Here is a 23,665-nt window from a genome sequence, read left to right on the forward strand (position 1 = left end):
TTCACAGTCTGGTCATATCAGAATCATTGATTTTATTAAAAGAATACATATACAACAGAAATTATATTGCATACACTGATATCATTTCTACATTTACTACGAAACCAAAAACAAAATCGACACACAGGTAGGTAGGCAGGTGAACTTTAGCAGCATGTAAATACTCAGGATGTCGAGGTCAAAGGCATTGATAGAGATCCACACAAATGCGTAATATTCCATCACGCTTTCTTTTAATCGGCATGTTTGAAGCATCACGCAAGAAGACTTTAGTAACTCAGTCCTCCCAAGCTGAATACACCAAATCTGTTGAACCTGTGAACCTCAGACAGTGCTCTGAATGGCTAGATGGCTGGAACGGTAGATGGATGGATGAATGGATGGATGGATGTGTTTTTGCAGAGAGCCAAGGGACACACCCGCAACATGGGTTTACAAATCCCTGTCTGGTTTTTCTCTCTTTTCCTGTTTAAAAATGTCCTGGCATGCAGCAATGTTGGAACCATATTCATAAAACGTTCCTGCTTGCAACTAAAATGAATCCCAATGGTGTTATATCCTCTGCTCTCCAAACCAACATGAAGTTCATTTGCCTTTAAAGAAAAAAAAAAAAGCAGCTTTTCTGAGATTTTCATATTCTCAAAGGACAGAGGAACCGACGAGGAAGCGATTTCCAGAGCGACGGGACAGAGCGAGGGACCTGAGGAAACAGAGGAACCTGCACTTCGGAGAGGTAGAAGCTTTATATGAGTCACAAACGCGGGCCAGATCTGCGATCTACTTCAAAACATCTGGGATCAATTGGCAGTTGTCCCGTGTAAGTGGAAAAATCCAGAGCTATTCCTTCTAGGGGCAGGAAAAAAAAAAAAAAAACAGCCCGGACAAATTCACAAACACGGGCGTCGCAGGTTGAGGCAGAAAGTTTAGTAGACTCGCACGAATGTAGACTGAATCGACACGTCGTAAAGCAAATGAATGGTGAAGCTGTTTAAGTACAAAGCTCCTAAATTGGGGCGAGACTAAAAGTATGCAAACCCACTCTGCCTTTTTTCACAGTGGCGTGTGTTGCAATGGGTTTTTACTATGTCCCATGGTTCTATTGCCATTTCTATGAAGCAGTGGAGTCGTTTAGTCCAAACAATAGTAATAGTAAAATAAAAATACAAATAAAAATATAACAGTAATAATACAATTTCAGCAAATATAAATACTTCTCAATGATTACTTATTTAGGAACATTCAATAAATATGTAGCGATATGAAACAAAAAAAAAATAAATGAAGAAAGTCAATCTCTTTGTCAAGAAAAGGTTCAGTGTATGTACATAGTATATTAAGGTCTATGTTGGAACCAAATGTCCCAATGATATTTTTTTAGGTAGTCCTGATTAAGAAAAGTGCTTTTTTTATGAAATGCAGCTTGTGTGTAAGTGTGTGAGAAGAGCAGCAGGGTTCAGTGAGTGATCTCCTGGTGGCAGAGGGCATCTTCGGGGACATCACCGGATCCTGCGAGTCTCTTCCCGTTCCAAGCGGACACGCACCAACAACGTGCAGGCTGGCCGACGAGGGACGTCTCGCACTGTGTTTGAGACAGATTGGACATAAAGAGAAACAGAGATACGATTTAACTTTCTCTGATCTGTTCTGACCTGAAGGTGCATACGTAACCTGAAGATCATAGAGCAATATGGAACCACACCGTCAGTGGAGGTCAAAGCAATTCAACCGAATACATTTTTGCAAGTTGGCCTTGGTCTTCACGTTCAAGCTCACCTGCTTGGGCTTGTAGAAGCCATGCTTGTCGCAGTTGGGAAGGTAAAATGTAGTAAACTTCTCGCCCAGAGCCTGCTGCGAGGCCGCGATAGTGTCCAGGGCAGAGTGCAATTCAGTGTGACATGGACCCTACAACAAAACATTGATCAGAACATTGAACAGTCAATGAAAAGTGTGTCTCACTTTCTGCTGCTGTAGATGGACCCACATGGACATCCTAAAGACTTACACGTCCCAAAAACAGTCTTGCTTCAGTGTTTGATCGCACATGGATAGTGTAGCGTTGTACCTAAGAGCTGCTGATGTAATCATAAAGACTGTCCTGTGCTCATATCAGGACTCTTGTTCTTATCGGGCAGTGGTAGCTCAGTGGTTAAGATGTTGGTCTACTGAACAGAAGGTCATGGGTTCAATCCCCAGCACCACCAAGCTACCACCATTGGGCCCTTGAGCAAGGCCCTTAAGATAAGGGCAAATGCCATAAATGTAAAAAAAAAATGTACAATTCACAATCTGCTCATAACAACCTGTAAACATTAGCTGTAAAAATGCTTCTACACCCTGTCACCTCTGGCTGGTTCATTAGGGATCTAAATCTACATCTGGATTTCTTGGAAAGCTGCTTTGTGACAAGGTCTGTTGTTCGAAGTACAATACAAATCAAGTTGAACTGAAAATGGAGCAGCTCAATCCAGTCACTAGGGATCTGCAGACAGATGTATGTTTATTCCTGCTTTTAGAAGTTTCTTTTCTAGCTGCTGATCGCCTGGATCCTGGGTGTCCAATCTTGGAATACCATGTGTCTTAGGAACTGGAATACAATGCATTTATGGAAATGTACACTAGCTTTGAGACATTGAGGGCTGGATTAAGGTCCTTCCCCTAAACCCTGTCTACCTACAGTGGAACTTAAAATCAGATGTTCCCTGAGACCCTCAGAGAAATAGTCCAGATCAGGGGTGTCCAATCTGCAAAGTGCCGGTGTGGTTGCAGCTTTCCTTCCAACCAAGCAGGAGCCACATCTGATATTCAATTGAAGGCCAAGGTAAACTGATTAAACTGGTGGTTCTTGATTGTTTGGAAGCAAAACCTGCTTCCACACTGGCTGTTTGAGAATGAGATTGGACATTGCTGCTCTGAATTATCTGGATAAGGTTGGTTTAAATAGAGCCAATTAAAGGATTGACTGTGGGTCACTGAGAATATCTGATTTTATGGTCCAAAGAACTGTAAATAGAGTTTAGGGGAAGGGTTCTTAATCCAGCCCTAAGGGCAGGAGTGTCCAGTTACATCCATGAAGGGCTTGTGTGGCTGCAGTTCCAACCAATCATGAGCCATGCCAGTTTAATCAGTTTATCTTAGCCTTTAATCGACTATCAGATGTGGCTCTTGCTTGGGTGGAAGGAAAGCCTGCAGCCACACTGCCCCACTGTGGATAAGATTGGACACCACTGCCTTAGACTCAGAGCCAGTCCACAATTTCATAACTGTATTGTATCCCTTTTCCTAACACTCAGGATTCCAGGTATTCCACCTTTTCCAGTAAAGCATGAAGAAAAATGTTTAGAAAAACTGGCACAAGGTCCCCGAAACTGGATTGGTAACCCAACCATAAAAGACGTCAAAATGGCCCAAGTACCCCATGTTGCAGAACAAATAGTCCATGGGTTGAAGTCGGACCTGTTCCGGCTCCTCCTACCTGCCCGGTAGACAGAGTTGAGCCAAATGTCCAGAGTTTATTTCAGTGTGTTTAATGTGTTGTTTCATGCTGTACAGTGCTGTGTGGGTTCAGGGTTAGGGGTTAGGAGCTATGGATTAGGGGTTAGGGGTTAGCATCAGATCCACTTCCACCCCCTGGAATTTTAGTTCTGCAGTGAGGTCTATCTCAAACGGCCTAGTGTTGCATTCCCAGTGAGTCTGAAAGTAAACCTGACTCTTGCCAAGTGTTGCAACACTGCCCCCTAGGGTTACACAGTTTAAATTACAGCCAGGGTTTTTATTTCAGGATACATGCATGTAGCAAAACATAAATGACTAAATAGCTGGATTGATATCTACTATCAGTAAAAAAAATCCCCAGAAAAATGTCCATCACTAATATTAATTGTAATAAAAAAAAAAATATGGCTTTTACCCTACAATTCTTTCATCCTCAATAAAGCCAGATACATTCATTTGAAGATTCTACACAACAAGCCCAACAAATAAGTGAAAGAAATAGCTTAAATAAATAAATAAATAAATACATAAATAAATAATTTAGCAGCAGCTTTTTGTCCAGTGGAGGGTGAATCAGTACAGCAGCGTTTTGTTTTTGTCCTGTTGTCTCCACCTTTTGGTAGGACATGTTCAATTTTAAACTTATGTGATGTGATATGCTGTAATACTTCTTATATAAAGATTTGGATATTGACAATATTTTAATTTCAATGGGTGAATGTTTGTTAGGCTGACATACAGTAAGTGCTATTTTTTACAATGACGTAAAAAAATATTTGATTTTCCCTTAATAGATTTTAGAATTTTAGTTCGGTAAATAACAAGAAAACAAACTACAAACTGTTAAAACATAATGTTATTAGGAAGGTCACATCCATTCCCACATTTTCAGAACTATTCTTTATTTAAAATCCTAATCTTTATTTAAGTTTGAATATCTATAGTTTAGTTTCATATCATTCTGTTTTCATTCTTGTCTTATACTGTATTCAATTTTTATTTTAATCTATTTATTAACATATTTATGTACTTTTTTCCTGTCTAATACCTGTCTAAAGTCATTGCTTTGTTTTAAGTTAATGGTAGAAATTGCCAAGTCAAATTCCTTGTAGGTGAAACCAACAAAAAGTCTTGATGATTCTGATCATTGTTTGTTTTTTCTTTTATAAATTTTTATATGGTTAAGATGTTATGCATTTCTAATGTGTTTTTCTTTGTCATCTGCTATTTGTACCCTTTTAATTTTTTTTGTAAATGTACATATAATGCACTTTAAATAAAAAATCAGAGGGTCATGCATCCTCATGAGCTCCAGCATTTGTTGCTCCATTACATGCACCAAAGTAAATGTACTAATATTTCCCAGTATGCTAGTTATTCCACAGGGATAGGATAGAGATTAAGGATTACTACACTGTCAGGATTAAGGGTACCAAACGGTCCTTTTCCTTGTTCCTTGGTGCTAGCATCAAGAGTACACTTTTCACCTGGGAAAGTACATGTGGTGTAATTAGCTTTTATAGTGTAAAGCTTTAAAGATTACATCAGAGGTCTGATTATGTGCCAATTAAGTAAAAGATGCATACTAAATATACAACAGATGCGCCCTTGTTGGCTCTCCTTTATTTGTAACCGCATGAATTAATTATAGGAGGTCACGTGGTCAGGAGCTAATAGAGTGTACCTCGGGGTGATCGTGAAATCCTGCAATGAGGAGAACATTGTGTGGTTTGCACTCTTACCAGTTCCACCAGCTTCTTCCGGATGGCGTTGACTTTAGCCTTGATGCTCTCGTGCGCCTCCGGGTCTCCGGCTTTATCCAGCCCCAGCAGGTGGTGTAAGGAGAAGGCGTGCTCACCGGCCTCCTCTGTAAGGAGACGGTTATGGTTTAACATCACGTAGGGCAACTTTTTAGCCTCATGCTGATCTACAGGGGACGGGGACTCGGCGGAAGAGAGGGGAGACGCACCTTGCGCGGCGTGGTCCACGGTGCACACGGCCTGTCCGCGGGTGAGCGAGTGGAGCGGGTGCGGGTCGTCGGCTCTCGGCGTGCAGCGCAGTCCCGTGCCGCAGTGCGCTGTGTACACCCCGCACAGGGCGCCCTCGGGCAGCGCGCAGGTCATGCAGCAGCCGCAGCCCGGCTCTCTCATCAGCTCCCTGCAGCCGGATGGAGCGGCCGGGCATGCGCTCAGCTTCTCCGCGGTACACGGCGCGCACCGGATCGGCTCCGGCGCTGGAACGGGGGACTGTTCTGCTGGAGCAGGGATGAGGATGAGGATGAGGAGGAGGATGAAGACGAGCGTGGAAATCAGCAGTAATCCGCGCATTGCGCAAACCCAGACCAAACAAAGCGTGCGCTGAAGTGAATTCTGACCTGATCCTGTTCTTGCACTTTCTGACTTGGCTAATGCTCGGAGCGGGTTGCTTTTATACCGTGCCGTGACCTCACAAGGGGTTAATATTTGACACACGTGCCACTTGTAATAATTATTCGTTACGAAAAAAACAAATGTTTTTGCGCCCAAATAGCCGCGGGCGGTTTTGCGTAGGCTTTGTGTTTGAAGTGATGGTTAATATTAACCGAGTCAGGGTAGCCGTGTCCCCCTTGACCAGGCCTCAGTGCCTTCCTCCTGTGGCCTTTGAAACTTTATTTACTGTTACACAGCCAGGGCTGGTTTAATGCGCAATCCTGTCACACTGAGAGCAAATCACAGCACAGAAAAGGACAAATGGATAAAACACTGGCATCAGTTACAAACTTCACATTTATCTCAAGTACTTACACTCTCAGAAAGAACAGTACCGTACTGTACTGTACTTTACCTTGTTGCAGGAGTGGTACTATTACCACCAAGTGGTGCATCTTGGGTACCTTTATTATGTATCTTTTACATTTAAAAAATAATTTCAGGTACATAATTAGACCTTAAGGGCTACTGATGTACCCTTATAGCTTACGCCACATTCACCTTCCCGGGTCAAACATGCACAGTAAAACATGTCCACTTAATGATGTTTCTATTCTATTCATATCACATACATTTGTTCACTATTTTGTCAAGCGTCTTATTTCTCTTCTGTTAGCTACACAGTTAGCTAAACTGCACACACATGTATCAGCTCCATCTACCATGTACGTACTTACTTTATGACTCTATCATTCTCAGAAATAACAGGGCCGATCTTTAAATCTAGACGCTAAATGCCAATTACACTCCATTTATCAGCTAGATATTACATATTAAAGGCACAGGAGATAAGAGTACCATCCCAGCCACAAGCAAAGGTATAGCTTAGTACCCTTTTTTTCTGACAGAGAAGGTGGAATAACAAGGTGGTTCTAATAGCGTGCATAATTTACTCTGTCCATGCACAGTGTGTGTTATGCGTCCTCTAGCTTTCATCAGTGTCCATTTCTATTCACAAAGAATCCCGTACAATATAAGAAGACAAGAACATAGCATTCTTTAATGCACATTATACCGCAGCGCTGTTTCGTTCTGGATTCTGACTGGTCAGAAGGTGTTGATTCGTTTTCTAGAACAGCAGCTGTGACAGTAGTGAAGCCGCAAATCAAGTGTTTATGTTAATGCGCTTGTTCGATACGTTATCGTTTCTATGGTAACAGCTCATTCACAGCGACTCGTACGGCAGACGCTCTGCATAATTTAAGACTAATAAAACAGATTAAAACTCATACTTTTTTTGAAAAGTTTTTTTGTTGAAATTGTCTCTAAGGAGATTTTTGGAAGGAGTCTCCAGTCTCGGTGCTTTATAATAGTTAGAGGTAAAGCTGTAACTTTTCCGGGCAGAGGAATTTAGTTTCCTGGTTTCTGACAGAATGACAGGAACGAACTTGTTCACAGACGTTCCACAACATTAAATGTGACTATAAACGAATAAGATGTATGACGTAATTCTTTAATTAATAAAAAAGTTAATAGTTGGTGAACTGCTGTGGTATAAGAGGCATAAACCTCAACAGGAAGTAAGTCATTGGAAAATATTCACCACCCTGATGTTGATTATTTTCCTCGAAGCGTTTTACTCCTCAGTTAGTAAATGTGCTATTATTCAGAGATTTGTGTTAGAGAATTTTCCACTCAGGTTTCTTTAAACAGTCACAGTGATCACCTCCATCAGAGATTGGACCTTTTCTCTTTCATCCGTGGCACAGGTCACAAAAACAAGGTTATCAGTCTATTGAGTAACAGGACGGATTCTTCAGAGGTTTGCCTCAATCACAACATGTTTGTCTGTGGGATAATTACGAGCTTCCTGGTGTAGTATTAATCTCACCTATCTTCTGCAAACACTGACACTTTAACAGTGTTCTGTCAGTTACAGTAATAACCTCCTGCGCAAACACACACACACACAGGCTTTAAACCTGCTTGAAACGTGATGTAGATGGACTTTATCGAGCTAAGACGCTCCGAGAGATCCGAGACTGAATGTATCCACAGACACTTAAGTCCAGAGTTCTACCTTTAAGATTTATTTGTGAATTAATGTATATAAGAATTTCTTTTTTCCTTAATACAGATGTTGAGCCAATGATTAACACGACGCCCCCGTGTTGCAGGCCGGGGTTGTGCAAGAAGAAAGAAAAACAGTTCATCGAGGATGATGTTGGAAAAACACATGGAAATCGTCCTGTTCCGTCAGGTTTATGCAATGCAGCAGGTTAGAACCAGTCGGTGCTAGCTGCGGATTTTTATCTAAATTTCTCTGGTGTAGGAGGAAAGAAATCAGTAATTACTCAGAACTTCCAGACAGAAAGACATTCACACTGTTTCAGTTTATTATGGTTTATATACAGTATAGTTTTACGATAGTGTGTTGAAGAAAATAAACAGATTTTATTAAAAAAAAAAAAAAAGCCAATGATTGACAGCAATCTTCACTTGCCTAATCTCTGTATAATACTATTTTTACTCCACGGTCAGCTCGTGCCTGGTGGCTTCTTCGATGTCAAACATCAGATTGATGACCCACTGCGGCGCAGGAAGGTCGTCCTGTATGAACACACATGTTTAATGGATTAGTTCATGGCTAGTTCTTTTCTGGATTTTGACATGAACATGCCAGCGAGCACAAAGCGTAATAAAAAAACTACAGTGTCGATATTTATCGATGCTTCCTGCATTTGATTTGTGTGTAAGCCCTTGACCCATATGATCACGGCCCATTTACTAGTGCCAAGTGTAAGCAACACAGATCAATAAAAGCTGCGTACGTTTAAACACAGCGGGCGTTTTGCAATCAATTCTGTTTTTTATTGACTTTAAGAGTTGATCATTTGGGTTAATCCTGTGTTTGTTCATGTAATAAAAGCCCTCATGCATTGTGGAGTAATGACTGGAAGTCTGTTAGACCATTAAATACAGTATATTCTATAAAACAATGGCATGAACGGGATGAATGGGAGGGGCATCAACCCCTGGCCACCCCATAGGCCCTTCTGACATTCTTATTTTTTCACTGTAATTACTTTTAATGTTGGTTATTAAACTCATCCAGTGATCAGACATGTCAAATTTATAAGCAAGGAGCAATTCAGTAAGTAAGGAATAAGAAAATAATCAACGATGGTGTGGTGCGATGAAGCAGAGTTACTGATACTGATACTGTTGAACTCTCAAATGTGATTGGTCAGAAGGTGCTGATAAATTTGTGATTTCTTTCTGCAATTCAAAGGTTTATATTAATGCGGTCATTCCAATACATCATTTCTATAGTACCAGTACTGCAGATGCACCACATAATCTAAGACTAATGATTAACGGTTATAAAAAAAATGGTTATTTATAAAAAGAAACACATTATTGTTAATATAGTGAAGTTTTCAGTAAGGACATGTTTATTCACATTTATGGAAGGAGTCTCCAGTGTCAGCGTCGAGTTTAATGTTAAAAGCTGAAAGAAGGGAAAAAAAAAAAAGCAAACAACTGTTTATAGCTGCTAGAACATAAGCAAGAATAGCAACAAACTTTTTTCATGGCTGATCCTCAACATTAAATGTAACTATAAATGGATAAAAAAGTATGATGTGTTGTTCATTAGTAAGTTTGAAGGTGTAACTGGTGGCAAATTGCTGTGGTATAAAGAGGAATACATTCTTCCATGACTGGAAGATACTCCACTATGCAGTGGTAACAGTAACACACCCTAGTTACTATTTACTTAGTACAGATTTGACCAAATCAGGGCTTGAACTGCAGGTAAGACTTGTTTTAGGTTGGTAGTTTAGATCTTGTGTGGTTACACTGATGTGTAGTAAAAAGCTGAATTCAAAAAGCTGTTCTTTAATACAACTTTTGGCTATTATATACAAATTGTAGTGTACCACTTCAAGTTTTCCCCTGCCCCTGTCTGGCCACTCCACATAAAAATTCCTGTCTATAAATATAGTTCTAACACATTTACACATCCAATAAAAGATAGATACCACTTGCTATAAAATTAAGACAAATTGTCCAGTTTTGTAATATTACTCACGTGTTCAGGAGCTGGACGTGTACGATAGCTCCGTCTCAGGGAATCACGTCTCGGTGCTCTCGATGGAGCTTTACCAGTCCTCTTCGATGAAGTCATCTTCTACGGGAAATATAAAAATCATACACTACCTTAGGTTACACACCCCCTTACTACATTCATCAAAGGAAATGGACCACCACTGAACTTTATTACTTAGGTGGTGTTGGTTCTCAGGTCAGCAGCGACACTGACATGGTGGTGTGTATGGAGCAGTGTTGTAATACCACTACTATGAAAGCACTCAAATGTCTAGAACTAAGGGGTCCAGCCAAAACCCTGTTCCAGCATGACAATGCCCCTGTGCACAAAGCGAGCTCCATGAAGACATGGTGTGTGAAGGTTGGAGTGGAAGAACTCGAGTGTCCTGCACAGAGCCCTGACCTCAACCCCACTGAACACCTTTGGGGTGAATTGTAAAGCAAAGTGCACCCCAGACCTCCTCACCAGACATCAGTGCCTTACCTCATTAATACCTACTAACTACCTCACTTGTGGCTGAATGAGCCCAAATTCCCACAGCCACGCTCCAAAGTCTAGTGAAAAGCCTTCCCCGAAGATTGGCAGCATCCACAAACTATTGGCCATATAGCATATTTAGTCTATATTAGTGCTGTGGTCAGGAAGTGATACTAGTTGGCTACAGGATAATACCCTCGTACCAGCTCTAAACACTCTACACTGTTCTAGTACCATGTCTGAGTCCTTGCCGTGGTTCAACCACCCAAATCATGTCTGCTTAGTGAGGGATCCACTGATGGACAGGGTAGAGGGGGCCAATACATTGTGATTAGCAGCAGACAGACTAGTTCAGGGATCGGAAACATGCGGCTGCATGGCAGAACTCTAATTTTGGTCAAACTTAAAGACTATATATTGTATAAGTATATACAAGTATATATTGAATAACTGCTAGTTCACCTACGTAGCAAAACATATAGGAGTCTCGTTAGCTAGCTAACAAAATAGAGAATCATTAACCTAATATAATAATAACCTAATGTAATAACTAACATTAACCAAAGGTGGACATCTATGAGCTCATGTATACGGAAGAGGGCGGATAGCATTTTCCTCCATGTTTGTTATACTGCCCTGTGACGTAGCATGAGCAGCAGTTTAAAATGATGCAGGAGTTAGCTTCATGTGTTAGCTTTCACGCTCCCTGGTTAGTAGCTGTCTTGTGATAGGGGAGAGCTGGCTAGTGGGTGGGAATTGGCAAATGAACAAATTGGGAGAAAATGAGGTAAAAAAATCCCCTCGAAATGTCAAAAGTTGAGACATTTTATGTTTGAGATGCTGAGATGCTAAAACAGAGGAGAGTAAGTGCTCTTTCACAATGTATTAAACCATTAGATATCAATATTATTGGCAGTTTCCTAGCAGCTCAAGAGATCGTTAAACACGTTGAGCCATTCACTGATGTCGAAAATGTAAAAGAATGTTTGATAACAGTAGCCGGTGCTAACCTGTAAAGTAGTATGCTCAATTCAAAACTATATATTATACAGTGTGTATAGGCAATACGAGGCTAGTAGCCCATACTGATACATATGTACGATTAGCGTGTTAAAATGTTACACCAGTAAGAAGTTGTGGCTACCAAGGTGGTTAGATTTTTGTTGAAATGGGACAAAATGACTTAGCATTTGGGTTGCCACTGCAGGATTATTCAGTAATTATACATAAGGGCAGTGGGAACAAAAATAAGGGTGGACTGGGAAATAAAATCAGACCTGGAATTTGGCTTAAAGTGGCCTCCTGATTTGTCCAAAACAGGTGAAAGAGCAAAATTCTGTATGAAACCTCATAATTTCATGCCCCTAATCACCACTACTACACCAATCCAGTTTATTGTAATCACTTATCTTTTGTTCATTTCACCCTCCAGAGACATAAATGGACGCTTATTTTATCTTAGTCTTATTTCACTAGTGAGTACCTTCTGTCTCAGTGCTGCTCTCAGCATCACCACAATCACCAGCAGCAGATTTGAGATTAAAAGTTAATTTAGGTTTAAAATCTTTGCTGCATCTTCCAGGAAATCTTTTCTTTACTTTTCTGATGGTTTCTCCACCTCTGTGTCCACATTTTCTCCAGAAATGTCTACTCTACATGCAGCCCCAAACACTGGAAATTGATAATCAGGACAAAATTTCATGAACTTCCCAATAGCTAGTAAACCCTAACCCTAACCCTAACCCTAGTCATGGAAGGTTTTTCTGTCCAGTGAATGTTCAAAACCAGTATGAACCACATAAATACAAACCAGTAAACAGAACCTGGTCTTACCTTTGGTGCATCACCCTTCCCCTCTACAGGCCCAGACATGCGCCATGCAGAACGACTTCCTGAAACTTCATGTGGTGCACTTGAGGAAGGAGAACTCTGTGCAAAGGAGGTCCTTCTCTGAGCACTTCCTGGTGTTGAGGAGTTCATTGTTCTAGAGCTCCATGGTGTTGAGGAATTCCTTCTGATAGGGCTTCTAGCTGCTGAAGAGATTCTTCTCCTAGACCACGTCTGTGTTGAGGAGCTACTTCTCCTGAAGCTTCTTGGTGTTGAGGAGCTCAGTCTCTTATTCGGTTCATCATGTGGTTTTCTCAGTTCCTTCAAGGCCACCGGAGCTAAACCTGTACTGGAGTTAGGGTCGCTACGCTTCTCTTGCGAGACCGGTTCTTTCCCAGAGTAAGCTACTGCGGCCTTGTAACTCTCGGAGTCAGTCTCATGTCTCGACTTTCTGATGCCTAATGAACCAAAGTGGAGTTCCATCAATTCTACATCCAGTTATTACGAACTAGTTGAACTTAAGCTCTATGGAGTATGAACAGGGCCAAATTACAAAAAAATAAAAAAAATCATTATTAAATACATAAATCTTTCAAGATACCATTTAATAAATAAATATCAACAAATCCATCAATTAATTTAATGTTATATATACAAATTTAATGCTTTATAGAAGGATTCATTGATGGATATATTGATGGATTTAGTGAAACATTTATCAAAGGATTTCCGTAATTTATTAAAGGCTTTCTTTAGCCTTGTTCTGCAGCTGGGAGTACTGTGATTGGACAGGACGACAGAATGGCGCTTTTCAAATTCCCTAAGGGAAGCTAACTTGTATACGAAGGAAAACTTTAGCCCTCTGTAGTCATATTACTTCTGAATAATAATCATGCTAGTTATAACCACAGTCATGCTAAATGACGCTGTACTCCAAGATAGCTAAACTACATGTTCTAACTACTGACCATCGCATTTCTGCTGAAAGTCATGTAATGTTACGTGCTGCTGTTGCGCCTGTGCATTTAATTGAATTTCTTGGTAAGGAATAAGTTATAATAAGCCATTTTCCTTGTTATTTTATTTTTTTTAAATTGACAGATCCACCTTGATCCTAATAAAAAAATAAATAAAGCCCTTAATCAAGTTGAATGAACGGACAAATGATGAATTTTGTAGTTATTGTACCGTCTTAGTAATCATTCTTTTGTCTTAGTTATTGTACTATCTTAGTAGTCACTGTACTCATGTTTGCATGTGCACTTTATGTAGAAATGTGTAGTCTCTTGTAGTTCTGTGTTGTTTGATGCAGCACCATTGTCCTGGAGGATCCTTGTTTCCTTTCACTGTGTACTAACTAGCTGTATATGGTTGAAATGACAATAAAGCCACTTGACCTTTCTGTGTTGTTACTGAAAAGCGGGAATTGAATAGTAGTTTACCGCGACGAGACCTAGTACAATGCTATTGATTTACATCACAAGTTCAATAGAGTGTCCCGACTGCAGTAAATACGCATTCAGTAATGCTACGGGTATTGTTCTAGGTCTCAAGTGTCAATCTACCTGAGATTTTAACCTTTTAACCTCCAGTTCACATCTGTATTTGTATCTGTTTAGAACAAATCTGTTCATTCTGAATAATGACTTTATATTTAGTTACATCCCAAATAATTTGATTACAACCAAAAAAAACACAAAGACATCCATGAAAGAAACAGCAGCAGGTGTAATTGCACCACTTTCAGCGAGGATCGTGGTTATTAGCAAGATTATTTTCAGAATTTGTATTGATATAGGGTTAACCTTTTAGCCAATCAGAATACTCTCAAGCGTGCAGGCCTGCCGTCCAATCAGAGCAGCTCATCCTACAGGAAACCCACCTCACCCTCACCAGTACATCCTTCAGTAATGGATAAACGTTTCAATAAATCTTTAAGGCATTAGTTGATTGAGTGATTATATACTTGATTGATTTTTTTATTCCTGTTTTCCCTTTTATGATATATTGAAAAATGATTCATTTAATTATTTAAATTAATTGAATTATATATATTGATGAATTTAATGGATGAATTTTTATAATTTGATGCTCTCTGTCCTGCATACAGCCCAAGTGCATTGAGTAAAAGGAATAAGAGAAGAGAATTAATAAATGAAGATGAACCGGTAACCCAACCATGTGGTGAAGGTTCATCCGACTCCTTCTGGTTGAGCTGAGGTTCCTGCAGGAGTGCCTCAGATTCATCATCTTCCTCAATGGTGTGCAGGAAGTACATATTTCTGGAGCAGAAAAGGTTCAGGTTCAGGTAGAGGTTAAAGGTGAGCAGGTTGGGATCTCAGATGTCCTAATGACTCTAGTTCTGCAGGGAGTTCTTACTTTGATAAGTAAAGACCTGGGTCTTTTAAGTCAAAAGTAGATAGAGTTAGCTCTGTGGTTCAGGTTCTGTTCGGAAGATCAGGATTCAAAGCCCAGATCTCTCAAGTGCCCAGCTTTATACATGCATTGTATGAACATCATCCATATTTCTGTAAAGCTGCTCAGTGACTTTGGATCTTATTTATTTAGAAATGCTTTTGGTTACTGATCAATTGGTCAAGGGTTCAAGCTCCTGCCCTAATAAGCTGCCCCTGTAGATCAGCTTCAAATTCGAGGAGTTACTGTGATTTTATATACAGATTACGCTACGTCTAGTTCAAATCACTTATTATTTTAATTACTCTCCAATTGAATAAACATTTTGTGAAACACAGTCATCTCATATCCGTGACTTCCAAAACGCTTCCAAAACAAATCCATGAATTAAGACAAATTGGATTAGCCATACAATCAGGACAAAAGTAATGGCACCCTATCAAATGAAGAAGCGTTAGTGCTTGTCTATAGTAGCCGATGCGCTGCAGTGGCTGAGCTGCATTGCTGGAAGATTTCATGTACACTGTGATTAGGGGGCACTAATGCACTGTGTAGTTGTTTTGTCGTTTTCAGCTCTCCCTTTTGTGTTTGTGGGCATGGCTAAATGGAAACCAGCTCTGATGTGAACATGCTTGGGAAATTACAGCTGATGTGCAACATTTAATTAAAAAAAATACACAACTACAAAGAAAATCAGCATTAATGGAAAATCCTTTAGCATTTTTTTTTTTGTTCAGTTCAACTTTTTGTTGTAAAAGATTGATAAATGAGTCCTATTGACTAAAATGCGCTACAAATAAAATTGAATTGAATTATTATTAATAGAATTATTAAATATCTAATGAATATTGAATGGAAAAAGGGATATACGCATGCACAGTCTCAATACAGCCTTATGCACACAATCAGCTTTGCATGGAAATTTATTGATAATTTGACAGAGTATAATAATATCAGTGTGCTGCATGGAGTTAAAATAATGTTAAATAAAGACAAAGTGAAAAGTTCAGTGATTTCACTTCAGTCTAGTCATAGCAGCTCCAGGGGTGTGTGGATTCGAGTGTTTTGCATGCAGTGGAGTTACAGGACAATGTGATCACAGTACAACAGGTCATAGGATTGCGTCATCTGGAAACTCCACTCCGATCGGCACTCTGATCGCACCCTGTTTGAAGGTTAGAGTTTTTTTTTCCCCCCTGTTGTTTTTTTTCTGCAATGTCTCTGTATTACTCAACCACTGATAGCCATATGTAACCCAAGTGAGCCCAGCAGTTGCTCAAACAAGAACACACGTCCTCAAAACATCCCTGGTGACCTTCCTATTGGTGTAAATATTTACCCGCGCACATACTGAGGAATTCTCGTGGTGAACTGTGCTCATAAACAATAGATCACAGCCAGATTGTTGCTAAACACATAATAAACACAACGTCCACGTACCTCCATACAGCGTCCCAGATATCAGAGCTTCAGACTGCTTCAGGAAGTTTCTAATGTGGCTTTGAGTAGTTGGACGGTTGGGTTGATTGGAATCACCTGTCATGATAATCAAAGATGGCAGCTGAATGGTGTTTGACACACCCTCGTTAGCTTTCTGCTCTACTTAAACCCTGAAACAGTAACACTTGATAGAGCAAGACAATAAAATAAACCCATATAAGCGGATCTCAGGAGCTGTTGTCCTTCAAGGTCAATATCTCCTGACCTTGATCAATAATTTCTGACATTAACACGTCCTTTAAAAACCACAGTTTTGTTTGATTTGTTCCTCTATGCTGTGTTTTTCTGTTCTCCGTCTTAATTCATTTACCCATTTCACTTGGTCACGTCTTGGAGTTTGCTATAAAAAAAATTTACAGTAAAAAAAAATCATATGTCAATAGTTAATATGTGACTTAATCAACAAATCTGGTTAACTGTGGCTTATAAAAGAGAACGAATGTTTCAATAAGACAGTATATCTTGTTACTCTCTTGATTTCCCCTGTTCCCAGTAACATCACATCACCCAATTTAAACTGCAAACAATTTGTTTGAATGTTTTAAATTAAAAAAAGAAATTTTGAATGTATCGTTCTCTCCATCTTTTTTAATCAAAGCAATACTAAATCATTAGCAAGCCACAATAAATAATGCTAAATAATAATGCTAAAAAAAAAATCAAGACTATTCCATGGACTGTAGTATGAAGCTGTAACATCAACCGTTTATTATATTTCTCTCACCAAGCAGGAGCTTTTGGACTTTTATTTTTAATGTTAACGCATCATCGATGGGCTGCTGTTTGTGTAGACGATATTGCTTTACTTTTTTAGATGAAACTATCAATGTTTTACGTTTTGATCTTTCAACTTTGTTTAAAGTTCTCTCGGGAAATACGTGGTTTCTTCTGCAGTAGTGGCTCAGGCTTGTTCACGCTTACCATCACATGAACTCAATGCAAGAACAACAGGCCTAATAAGAAGCCTAACATGTCCAAGTGAAATTGATCTGTTTGTTTTTTTGAGTGTTTAAATGGCGTATTTGTTCAGAATTTGTGATAATAAGGCTGCATGAAAACAGTTTTGCGCACGCGGCTATGTGGTGCACTAGAATCAGCACTGCTGCTGCTGCCCCCCAGTGGCTTCCCTACTGTATTACATCCGAACCAGGAATAGACGCACATGCGCTCTGACATTCTAACACATTTCTGCTGTATGCTAAGTTGAAGATGCTTCGAATGTAAAATGAATGTCGATCATTTTTCAGAATCGATGGAGTCGATCAATAATCATTGCAGTCTGAATTTGAACCATTCAGATATAAACAATTACTGTCCTATCTTTGATCTTTCTTTGTTTCCCAAAAAAAAAAAAAAAATCTTGCAATCTCTGACACAAAGCTCAGACTCTCAGCATCATAGAAGCTTAACAATAAAAGGATTTGCTTCTTTAGCAAAGAAAAAATGTGTAATTGTTGATTATGGTGAAATTTTCTGTAAGGACACGTTTATGTAACTTTTTTAAGGAAGGAGTCTCCAAAGTGCTGACACTGGAGACTCCTTCCTTTAAAAAATGTTACATAAACGTCTCCTTACAGAAGCTTCACTCTTTAGGCGTCTTGGATTCTCGGAAACATGACAAGCTGCGTTTTTTTGTTTCATTAACACATTAAAGAGAGAAAAAGAGAGGCTGGTGAGGGAACGACAAGCTTGAGTGTGTTTAGATTTTTGTTTTTTTTGTTTTGGTCCTGTCTCCGCCCATCATCCCCATCTTTTTCCTGGCGCATGATTTAATTTCCTTTGTATTAGTTATTGATTTATTTGCCATTTATATCTACATGTGTCTGTGAAATATTACGAAGTTATGATTTATCCTGCTTTATTTCCTTAAGCCTGAGCCGTTGTTTCCTGTGTCTTTGTCCAGTGTGCTGTCTGGTTTAGATATCTGCCTGTTTATTTGATTTATGATTATGGATTGCCCGATGTTGAGCATGTGTCCCTGTCTTTTGACTCGCACTATGATTAGCAGACTGCCCTTAATAAATCTAACACTGCCTTCTTGAACCATAACATGCATCTTTAAAAGCAGTACACTACAGTTTGAATCTAATAATAATAATAATAATAATGTCCTAAAGCATGCAGGATTGTGAGCGTCCTTTCATAACCTTTCACGCCATCTATCTTTCATTCTCTACTACATACAGTACACACGTTGACTTATTCATGAAGCAAATCAAGTGGATCACCGAGACACAATGAAGTTTCACCTGCTACAGTGACACATCCATCACGATTACGGTTAATGCACTCATTCTGTGCTAAGAAAAGATTTCAAAGTGACACCATGACCTCAGTGGATAAAGATTTTTACTTCAATGCTGTATTCGTTACAAAATCTTCTACTGCTCAGCTTTGTAGAGAAGATGCTTCACACACCACTGCATTTACAAACGGTACATCTGCATATCAAAGAGCGTTAGCTTCAAGGCAAATGTTTCATTCACTATAGCTTGTAAAATAAGGCAGAAAACATTTTTATTGATGTGGTCCAGTCAAAGACGAGATCAAGCAGTTCGTGGCCGGTTCAGTAAGTCCATGTTCAGTCAACCAAATCAAGCCAAACGTAACATGGTAACATGTTTGTCAGAAAATGAAAGAAATATCATTATTGATTCAGTAGAGAAAATAAAAGATACACAGAGTTCATGCAGATTACTGTGGGAAAAAAAAAAGCGGTTATGTCAGAGCGGTCAGGATGGAGTTTCTGGCAGTTCTTCAGCCGCATAATCATCATAGACATGTCAGAGATCAGCACGTATTTATATCAATCATATTAAACCCAAGCGTCAATACGGCAAAGCAACATACGATAATAGAGATACATCAAATAATGATTATTATACCACAGTGCTCCTGAATTCTGCCTTCTGATTGGTCAGGAGATGTTGATTAACTGTCTATAATCACAGGTTTATTATATTAATGCGCTCGTTCTACTACGTTATCATTCTAACTTAAAAATTATGATCTGAGATGAATAATAAGCTGATTTAAAAACATATACACTGTTGATATGTTGAAGGATTCTGTAAGGAGATGTTTATTTAACATTTTTCGGAAGGAGTCTCCAGTGTCAGTGCTTTCTAACAGTCAACATAGAAGGTTTTTTTTATTATTATTATTTGTAATATACACTTCCCGGTTTCTCAGTAACATGACATGCTAGGTTTTTTGTTGTATTAACTTTAAGAAAGAGAAAAAAAGAGACGCTGGTGAGGGAACGACTGTGTATAGCTGCTATAACGTAAGTGAGAACAGGAACTAACTTGTTTTGCAGGCATTCCACGACAGTATGCGTAACTATAAATGGATAAAAAAAAAAAGTAACGTGTCATTCTTTAACAAATTAAAAAATTGCAATCATTGGCAAATTGCCGTGGTATAAGAGGAATAAAATATTTTGGGACATGTGGTTATTTCTGGTTCATCGCCCCACCTCACTGCTGATTAATTTCCTGTAACAGCACCACACTAAGTGTTTTATTTCTTACTTGTGTAACCTTATCCACACACATTTCCTAATAACAGCGAAATACCAGGAGATTATAGAATGAGTGATTATAGAGATCGAAAAAATGATTGCTAATTAGAAAATGTGTATGAGTTAAAATGAGTTTTATGAAAAGTTCAATAATAACCATTATTTGATGCCATTTCCATTATCATTAAGCACTTCTGTTACATTTAGCATGCTGGGCCTCAAGCACAAAAACTGTAATGTCTGTTGTTAAACCAGCATTAAACAGAAGACATTTAAAGGGAGAGTAAATGTACATTCGTGCTGGAAACACCATTATCCAGTGGCGCTAAAGAAAAAATTAAATCTTGTTTCTGAGCTATAAATGAATTCGAGCATCAGATCACCAGGAATTAAAGAGATTTGAAAGAGTACACTGCTGAAAAGGTCAAATATTTGGCTTGTTTGTTAATTACGGAAATTTAATTTGATTTATTTATGTGTTTGATTTATATTTTTCTAACACCCAAGGTACAGTTATGTTATTTAGGTGTTACACAAAAAAAGAACAACGCAAAAAATGAAAAAAAAACCTTATGACTGTGTAACTATGACATCTATATCTTCAGAATTTTCAGAGCAGATATCTACATCCTTGTTAAATACTCATACACGCTTCAAATACTCATTGAGTTTCCATTTCTACCAGAAAATCTAACCAAATTCCCAAAATATCACGTACTGCAGCTTTAATCAGCTGTGAACTAAAGTTGTAAAAGGTACAAAAGCTTGACAAATGCTTAAAAATGACAACCGTTTATTCTAATTACACTGCGCTTTCAAAAAATTTGGCAAGAGTGAAACTTATTGCGTCCATAAACAACTTAGAACATGTAGCTGTACAGCCTTACAGTCCCGTTCTAGTATAGTATAGTATAGTATAGTATCATATAGTATAGTATAAAGTTACTACTGTACTGGTGAGGATTAATATAAAAAGTTACTAATGTACATTCTGTGGCACTTACTTTGCGATCTATGGTGTCTGAATTGCGGTGCTACGTTAATGAGAATGTCTAAGGGTGCTTTCAGATCTTCAGAATCTCCGCATGGCATTTCTGCAGTGCTACAGCTCTGTCTTTTGGCTCAGTTTACGCCTCGAGGCTCAGGCTAGCAGCTTGACTCAGTAACCAGGGTTGCCAGGGTTGCCGTCTTTAAACCAAACTGATATAGATTTTGGAACAAGGTTGTAGGAGGAATAAGCAAGTCCGTGGGAGATTTAAAATAGTAAAAAGCCTCCGAAATCTGTTTTAAATCAAATAATTGGAATTAAATCTCATCAATTTCTGCTAACGAAGGGAACAGTGTGAAAGTGCAAGTGTGGACAGTGTATCTGTGATGTACAGAATGATTTCTGTTTTGGAAATAACATTATGGAGTGGATAACGTTCATGGCGCAGATATTGCAAATTAGAAATGCGTGCACACTATGGTGAACTTGTTTCCTGAATAAAGGTTGACAAAAACAAGAAAAATACTTACTCTTCCATTTTTTTTGTGGTTTCGGAAATTTCACTAAGAAATGGCAACCCTGACTGCAGACCAAAACACATGGCATGTTTGATTCACTTCATCTAATCGAATCAATTCGGAGTCAAATCACTTTCTCACTAGGGTTCACTTGGAAGTGGAAAGAGACCACCTCGCTCAGACCGGTTGTTGTGTTCCACGTCTGAGTGTGATTGCAAAATGTCTAAAGAACCACACAGAGGCAGAGAACACATGAATAAACACTGCAGATGTGAAAGCACCCTGTGACTTTATATACCTGTGTACGGGTGAGATACTCCGCTCAACATGACGTCATTGCCTTCGGAGTGCAAACGTTCCCTCTGTACGCTCCAATATTTCCTAACCCACTTTCGTTTCTTCATGACCAGCACAAAAACATGCCTCGAAGAAAGCAAGAGACAAACAAAGCTAAATTAGGTCCAAAATTCAGAATATGCTAATCATCACTGGTACTTTTTTTTGCTAATATTCCTTTTTGTGTTAACAAAGTTTTAAACCAGCGATACATGACTCATGATTATTTTATTCATGAATTAATGCAATGATGAACCGAAGATTGTGTAATCGTAACTTCCTTCATGGATCAGAGAACGTCTATAGCGTTCCTAGTCCATTGTTAGCTTTGACGTTATGAACTCGTTGGTGCTGAGTGTGTCCTTGTATTTGCATCTACTCGTGTTAAGTCCGTTTATAACGTCTAATAGAAGTGCCCTGATAAGAAAGTTCCACAAATCTCACGTTAGAAAAGTTGTCGGTGCAGCAAGGCAAGTCGCATAACCTGAAAAATATCAAATGAAGTAGAGCAGTTTGGGTGCTGGTCACCCTCCCTGATTAATCAACAGCTACGCAAAGATCCGGAAATTACCAACAACAACGGAAAAAAAAGCCTATAAAGCCTATCGCTTCATTGATAAATTGCTTTTAAAATGTCATCTGTGCTATCTTCATTACACCTGAAACACATGCATACACACTCGGCTCCACTCAACCTCACTGATTAGCATACAAAAAGTACACAAATTTTATAGAACATCTAAGTATTTACAGCAGATCAGGTAGTCTTGGCATATAATACATAAAAAATCAGTCCTGATGTAAATATTGTAAATAATCGACTTTAAGCTTTACGAGTTCCTTTTATGTGTGCACAAAAATCACCCACTAAACAGGGTGTCTGTAATCCCCAGCCGTGCCTCTGATTGGAAAAGACGAGTGTGCAGATTGAAATCTAAACACCGAAAAGAAGAACAAAGTATTTCCGTCGCTAAAACCCGAAGCAGGTGATCATTCACTTAGAAAGGGAAGACAAAATTCCATCGTTCAGATCCTTCTTTCCACATTTCTCATCGCAGACTTATCCTTGTAGTTTGTAAAACCTTCGCGGCCGAACGCCTCGTGCTCGTCGGCGCTCCACTGAGTCAGAAGAAAATCCTGTAAAGATAATGGAGCGGCCCGTTTCTGACGCTCCGTACTGACACTCTTTCCCTCTTCACCCCTGTTCATCTTAAACCTCTCCTTCCTCCTCTTCAGTGTCCTCCTCACCATCCTCCTCGTGCACAATATAAGACGCAGGACGACCGTGGGCGGGGTTGTGGGCGGAGCTTTGTGCAGATCCAACCCCGACCCTGGCAGCACGGCCCATTGCGTACGTGCTCCTGCGGCGCTCAGGTGCCCTCGGACCCGCGCCTTGAGACCTGCCCTCCAGGAAGTAGGTCACCATTTGACCTTTACCCTTTACGCTGATGTTGCCGCGACACACCAAGTCGTAGTCGTTCTGCAGCAGGCGGTGCACTTCCTCTGTTACCTATAGAGAAGATACAAATAACATTATTATATAGATCTAATACAGGACATACACCACTGTCTTAGTACTAACATATCTCTGAAAATCTCATAGCTACACTAGCAGATGCTAATAAAGGAAAATAATAAACGATGTAGTGGTGTGATGAAGCCGAGTTACTGTTACCAACCCAATATTGATTATTTTCCAAAAATAGCATGTCCCAAAATGTTTCAATTTGCCAACTGTAATAATTTTTAATCATTGAAGAATGACACATCATATATATTATCCATTTATAGTTTAAGTTTTTTTAAGTTGTGAAATGTCCGCAAAACAAGATAGCTCACGATCTCATGTACCATCTTTCTGTTTTTCCCTCTCTGTTTTTCTGAAGTTAATAAGACAAGAAAATGCAGCTTGTCATGGTACTGAGAAACCGCAAAAGTGGAACGTCTAAAGCCTGGATTATACTCGTTTTTATATACACAAAATGGCTGCCACATGCATCCTGAGGTCATTTGGAGCATTGTTTGTGCACATCCTCAGAAATTATCGCTAGGCATCCTGCGCAAACAGTG

The 23,665-nt window shown here is 39.3% G+C and overlaps 3 protein-coding genes across 5 annotated transcripts in view; all 3 read right to left on the minus strand.

Moving 5' to 3' along the window:
* Positions 1–15: 15 nt before the first annotated feature.
* Positions 16–5,910, minus strand: igfbp1b (insulin-like growth factor binding protein 1b). Of its 2 annotated transcripts, XM_026947457.3 has the most exons (4): positions 5,462–5,910; positions 5,235–5,359; positions 1,774–1,902; positions 16–1,579 (listed from the first exon to the last, which is right to left on the minus strand). In XM_026947457.3, exons 1-4 carry the CDS (start codon positions 5,817–5,819, stop codon positions 1,454–1,456), a joined length of 738 nt encoding a protein of 245 aa, XP_026803258.1. In that variant the 5' UTR covers positions 5,820–5,910; the 3' UTR covers positions 16–1,453. The 2 variants fall into 2 exon arrangements, with proteins under 2 accessions (XP_026803258.1, XP_026803257.1); XM_026947456.3 differs by having other exon boundaries at positions 5,235–5,910.
* A 2,267-nt stretch (positions 5,911–8,177) lies between these two features.
* On the minus strand, positions 8,178–16,435 carry LOC128318139 (uncharacterized). Of its 2 annotated transcripts, none has more exons than XM_053233475.1 (5): positions 16,171–16,435; positions 14,494–14,597; positions 12,322–12,773; positions 9,994–10,089; positions 8,178–8,510 (listed from the first exon to the last, which is right to left on the minus strand). In XM_053233475.1, the coding sequence occupies exons 2-5, from the start codon at positions 14,591–14,593 to the stop codon at positions 8,427–8,429; spliced, it is 732 nt and encodes a 243-aa protein (XP_053089450.1). In that variant the 5' UTR covers positions 14,594–14,597; positions 16,171–16,435; the 3' UTR covers positions 8,178–8,426. The 2 variants fall into 2 exon arrangements, with proteins under 2 accessions (XP_053089450.1, XP_053089449.1); XM_053233474.1 differs by having other exon boundaries at positions 9,994–10,092; positions 16,171–16,430.
* Positions 16,436–18,561: 2,126 nt separating this feature from the next.
* Positions 18,562–23,665, minus strand: part of adcy1b (adenylate cyclase 1b) — an 87,573-nt gene continuing 82,469 nt past the window's right edge. Inside the window, exon 20 of the mRNA XM_026947581.3 lies at positions 18,562–23,105. Coding sequence (XP_026803382.1) covers positions 22,806–23,105 — 300 coding nt within the window. The 3' untranslated portion in view covers positions 18,562–22,805. The remainder of the gene's footprint in view (positions 23,106–23,665) is intronic.

This window comes from Pangasianodon hypophthalmus, chromosome 4 (genome assembly GCF_027358585.1).
Source record: "Pangasianodon hypophthalmus isolate fPanHyp1 chromosome 4, fPanHyp1.pri, whole genome shotgun sequence".
NCBI lineage: Eukaryota > Metazoa > Chordata > Actinopteri > Siluriformes > Pangasiidae > Pangasianodon > Pangasianodon hypophthalmus.

Excerpts from the sequence above, each read along its gene's own strand:
- igfbp1b (XM_026947456.3), bottom strand. The coding sequence starts at position 5,819 with ATGCGCGGATTACTGCTGATTTCCACGCTCGTCTTCATCCTCCTCCTC. Across the intron at positions 1,903-5,234 it reads GGAAGAAGCTGGTGGAACTG|GGTCCATGTCACACTGAATT; the intron begins GTAAGAGTGCAA and ends GTTTTGTTGTAG. Across the intron at positions 1,580-1,773 it reads GCTTCTACAAGCCCAAGCAG|TGCGAGACGTCCCTCGTCGG; the intron begins GTGAGCTTGAAC and ends TCTCAAACACAG.
- LOC128318139 (XM_053233474.1), bottom strand. The coding sequence starts at position 14,593 with ATGTACTTCCTGCACACCATTGAGGAAGATGATGAATCTGAGGCACTC. Across the intron at positions 12,774-14,493 it reads GGATGAACCTTCACCACATG|GCATCAGAAAGTCGAGACAT; the intron begins GTTGGGTTACCG and ends TTGGTTCATTAG. Across the intron at positions 10,093-12,321 it reads GGAAGGGTGATGCACCAAAG|AAGATGACTTCATCGAAGAG; the intron begins GTAAGACCAGGT and ends TATTTCCCGTAG.